This window comes from Sinocyclocheilus rhinocerous, unplaced genomic scaffold (assembly GCF_001515625.1).
Source record: "Sinocyclocheilus rhinocerous isolate Xijiao unplaced genomic scaffold, SAMN03320098_v1.1 scaffold421, whole genome shotgun sequence".
NCBI lineage: Eukaryota > Metazoa > Chordata > Actinopteri > Cypriniformes > Cyprinidae > Sinocyclocheilus > Sinocyclocheilus rhinocerous.
In genome coordinates, this window is record NW_015656177.1 from 591,652 (window position 1) to 596,896 (window position 5,245).

The window sequence follows — 5,245 nt, forward strand, 5'->3', positions numbered from 1 at the left end:
GTCTATTTATATTTGCTTATTTATATTTAAAAATATTACCAATAGGTTTACCATTTTGAATTATAACTGCATCAAACCGCTATCTCATATCTCTCCGCTATCACGCCCCCTCGTGGACAAATAATCAATCGTGAATAAACCAATCAATATGCATGAAAACTTAACTTCCAATAGTGTGTGGGAGCAGCGCATGATCTGCTCAATTATTTTTGCAGACATTAAGTGATTTGCGTTTGTGCAAACCTACAAGAATTATCGACGAACACGACGCAGAATAACATCACGCTTCATGTAACCAAACATCATCTACCTTACACTGTACAAAACCAACGCGTCTGAGTGCGTGGATTCGACCACAGATGTGCCGTGGAGCGATACTGTGGGCACGCGTGGATCTGTTGCCATGCTGACAAGAAACGAACAGGTTATTTGAATTGTACCGTTGTGTCGTGAAGGATTCAAAGGCTTCGGGTTCCTGCTGTTCAAGTGTAGTGAATGAATGATGAAGATGCGGCACCTGTAACCTGCAGTTCCGGTCAATTAAACGGTATTCAGAAGACTGGAAACCGAGTGTACTGGTAAGGTTTCTAAATCTTTTCATTGCGATCAGCTGTGTCCTTATGTTGACTTTCTGGGTCATTTATCTCTCAGAACTTAGTTGGACTTGGTGTACTGTAGCCTAATAATGGTTAAAAATGGCTGGTGATAGGTTCACCTGTATAGGTCAACTAGGTGTGTTTTTGCTCAAGATGCATAACCTCAAATTACTCCAGGAGGGACTGAACCTGTCACTTTGATAAAAGCTTCAGCTAAATGATTAATAGTCTGTAGCATAATAAATGCAATGCATGTTATAACATTTTTTTTCTTTCATTTTCTTTTCTTAAAAAAATGTTTTTTTTAATGCAAGCCAAATGTATATGCATATATGAAAATCATATAAAGCAAAGCATATATGAAACACGAAACAATTCCTGACACAGCAAAAATGTAAAGAGGATAATAAAGTGTACACGTATATACTGTAATATTAAAACGTGTGACAGCTTGCCCCAATAAAAAAGTAACAACTTGCCTCAACCTGAACTTGCCTTGTCAGTTTTCACATTTTAATCACCTTTTTCACTTTTTAAAAAATTGAAATGCACGAATATTTCATGATTTATATGAGGTTATAAAAATTGCATTATAGTATGTATACAAGAATTATACATTGCTGTTGATACAGTTTTGCATGTATTATATGTCACACTGCAGGACAATGCTGTCACTTCTGGGCTTTTCATGTAAACTACCCATTTATTCTAACACAGGAAAACATAAAGAGTGTCGTTTGTCACAACTGTAATTATAGACAGGTGAGGGATAATAACAGCGATAGATAGATAGATAGATAGATAGATAGATCATGAGCCTTGTGAGTAGTATCCAGTTTGGCTGTCTTGGCAATGCATCTTTATAAGAACCGATAAACATGGCATCTTTATCTTTATTTCGTATAAAGTGGTAAATTTGTGATGTGATCTATGAATAAATATATTTCATGTTAATCTGTCATTAGCATTTTCATTTTCATTCATTTAATTTTTGGAAATAAAATTACTGAAAATGAAAATATTTTTTTTTATATATTTAGAACAGAAGTCTAGAAAGCCAGCAAATATATTCAGGGCAATTAAGAAAAAAGATTTTGACCCCTGTCTCTCTCGCACATGCTGACATACAGTAGTTAAAACACACATATATTACTTAACTACTTGTTATTCATCTGACTCATTTATCCAAAGTAACCCATGGTACAGTAATTACTGGGAGAGTCCCCCTGGAGCAATCTTGGGTGGGCACTTCCCTCAAGGGTGCAATGGTTAGAGGATTCATGGATCATCCGTAACAATTTGATCCTGCGACCTCTGGGCAGACAGCCTGTATCTTTAACCACTACACTACCCCACCCCCCACCATATGTTGTTGATTAGTTAGTTGTTGATTTAGACGTGTAAAAAAATACACTGTCAGCACTGTATTTGTTGTAATGAGGTTACTGTTCACTGAAGGCACTTACGTTTTGTTTTATGGCTTCTAATAAATTGCAAACATGTGAGGTATATTTAGAGCAACAATCTGGATTCTGTCCATGAGTTCTCGCTCTCTTAAGAGAATGTGTACTACGGACAAAGAAAGCAAGCAAGAAAGAGAAACACTATATGACACCATGCATCTGTGTTTAAACTTTGACCCCAAACCCTAACTCCTCCCTTACTCATGATCTCTCTCTCTCTCTTTCTTGCAGTCAGCTATTTCACTTCATGCCCTGACAGGTTAAGGAGCAGGAGGGGAGGAGATAAAGGACCAGAAAAACCGGTAAGCAGCTGGGAGCCGTGGAGAATATGTAAAAGGAGGAGTAGATTTCAGTCTGGCCAGCAAAACCATAAGACCTGTGAGGAGGAAGAAATGAGCAACAACAGAAAGACGTGAAGAGAGAGTAATACGTTTGAGGTGAGACTGAACACTGCCATGGAGAAAACATAAAACCGCATATTTCAAAGGTAAGATTTTGTGTTTTCTTTCTCTTTCACTGTCTTTAACTTTATTTCTTTATTGCTTAGGACAGTTTAAGTTGAGGGTTGGGTCAGCACCTTGACTCACTGGCATATCCGACCTCTCGCATTTATCAGGGGACAGATACGTTCTACCCCTCTTTCTATTTCTGTTTCTCTCTCAACCTTTCCTTCTCGCATCTCATGGAGTTAAATGCCAAGCTTTCATTTAAAGGTGAAGTGTGTAATTTCTGTGCCGCTAGCATCACCAAACGGAATTGAGAAAATAATGACTGTTTTCAATCGGTAAAAGGTTCCACGTTTTTGGAGCATAATGGCTAAACGCAGCACTGCCAGATCGCATGAGATTTACATTACAGTAGCCTAAACCAAGAAACCATTCATAAAGTAAGCCACTCACGAATTAAACTCTGTGATGATTAGTGTAAACACAGTGGTACTACAGAACATTATCTGCATCCTGACCAGTCAGACACAGCAACATTGGCACAACCAATAATTTGGGGTGGCACAATCTGTTTAGCCGACCAATACATTTTTGTATAACCTTGTATTTTCCTTTGTAAATGATTCACTTCTTTTTTATTTTAATTATTCCGTATTTTTTATTTGCTGACCTCTGAAGCACTTTGAGCTTCATTTTATTTATGAAAGGTATTATTATGATTATGACTTGTATCTGCATATTAAACTGGGTTAGGGAAAGTATTTAAACATGGGCCGAATTACACCCTTCTCCTCACACTTTTTGTTTGTTTTGTCTTACAGGGCTTCTGACTAGCAGCATGACTTGGACCTATGGAATTGCAAAATACAAACACACCTGCACCAACAGTCATCTGAGGACACTCTCTCTGATTCTCCATTCCGGGAACCTTTCAGTAGCAATCATTTGCATACAGCCCAACTGAACCCCACTACCCTTTCTGTGTTAACTGTAGTACAAGCTGTTTAAAGAGATCCCAAGAGCCACTTGCTTTGCTTGTTCTATTAGGGACTATGGAAGAGGGTACATCCTCATGGTCCGTCCCTGTTCATCTGCTGAGGGCCAGATGAGGAGCATGTTACCTAGCTTGTTACGGGGCCGGCGGTTCAACTGCCGTGAATGGGCCCTCGAGAAACTACAAAGATACCTAGAGGCACGAGACGCCACAAAGAGTGTGGAGGGAATGGCCCGTGTCTCTCCAGGGGTCCTAGTGACTGGGGGCCAGGGCACGGGTAAGACGGCCCTCCTCACAGAACTGGTTTGGCCCCAGTCAGAAGCATGCAGGGCGGCGGGGTTGGCATCACGGTGTTTGGCCTGGCATTATTGCCAGAGAGAGGATGCAGGCAGTATTGAAGTGTGGAGATTTGTACTGGGGCTGGTTGAACAGCTGAAGGAAAGTGCACTTCTAGGATCAGACTATGTGAAACAGATAAGCAGTGCTGCTATTGCTGCTGTCCTGGAGCCCCTCCACTGCCAAAGAGAACCTGATGACACTTTTAAAAGGTTGGTGTATATGTCATGGTTCATACATCGCAATGCAATGAGTTTTAGAGTTTACTTTTTTTAGACCGCATATTTCCTCTGAACGGTAGAAAAAGTATATGAATTAACACTAAGTTATTTTAACAATTAATGAGTAAATACAACAATATTGTTTCAAGAACCTTTAGTATCAATTAGTGTTGCTTTCGTCAACGAAAATTATGACTAAATATCGTCGTCAACGAACCTTTATTACGTGACGAAAACGAGACGAGACGAAAATGCTGGTCATGTGACGATGACTATAATTAAATGTATAATGCAATATCGTTGACGAATAAAAACGAGACTAAATGTGGTTTACAAAATAAAAACTATGCTAAAATGTCTCTTAATTTTCGTTGACCAAAACGAGACGAAACAAAATGTTATAACGTTATTTCGTCTCGTTTAGTCGCGTTATTATTATTATTTTGCAGTATTTCTGTTTCCTGTGTCTCCCTTCAGGGGCTGCATCAGGTCGCACTGCGCAGACGCAGGCGACACCACTTCCTCAAGCCCCACTCGCGGCATTATTTAGAAGACGAAAACCAAACAAAGTTAAGTCTGACACAGAGAAAGGGACCGATGGCCGGCCAGCCGGGGTTCGTCTTTATTTAAATTTATGTGTGTGTACTTCTAACATGTTTGGTTGGTAAAATAAATGTTGTAAATTCAAATCAGAGCGTCTTCCGTGTCTGGAATGGATGTATTCTTGAGTCTATAAGGTAACAATAATATAATAAGATAACATTGTTTGAAATGGGTTTGGCTAAAAGAAAATTTTGGTTTCGTCTATACTACTAGGTACTTATAACTATATTGACTGGGTTAAATAGAATTGCATTACTAAAAAGAGACTAAAATACAATTTTAATTGACTAAAACTAGACTAAATGTCATCAGTTTTCATCGACTAAAACTAGACTAAAATAGTCATGGATAATTCTGACTAAAATAAGACTAAAATGCTCAGACTTTTAGTTGACTAAAACTTGACTAGACTAAAAAGAGTATGAACGTGACTAAAACTAATAAAAACTAAAATGACAGTTTCACACAAAGACTAGACTAAAACTAAAACTAAAACAGGTCGCCAAAAACAACACTAGCTGTGAGTGCTTAATTTCCCCTGTAATCCATCACAATGACAAAATAATTTTTGTGAAAGGTAGCATAC

At 38.5% G+C, this 5,245-nt stretch overlaps 1 protein-coding gene across 1 annotated transcript in view; it reads left to right on the plus strand.

Annotated features, from left to right (window-relative positions):
* The first annotated feature begins 503 nt into the window (after positions 1 to 503).
* The window catches only part of LOC107719812 (ankyrin repeat domain-containing protein 50-like), a 19,517-nt gene continuing 14,775 nt past the window's right edge, over positions 504 to 5,245 (plus strand). The window contains exons 1-3 of the mRNA XM_016527347.1: positions 504 to 578; positions 2,291 to 2,546; positions 3,327 to 4,047. Coding sequence (XP_016382833.1) covers positions 3,578 to 4,047 — 470 coding nt within the window. The 5' untranslated portion in view covers positions 504 to 578; positions 2,291 to 2,546; positions 3,327 to 3,577. The remainder of the gene's footprint in view (positions 579 to 2,290; positions 2,547 to 3,326; positions 4,048 to 5,245) is intronic.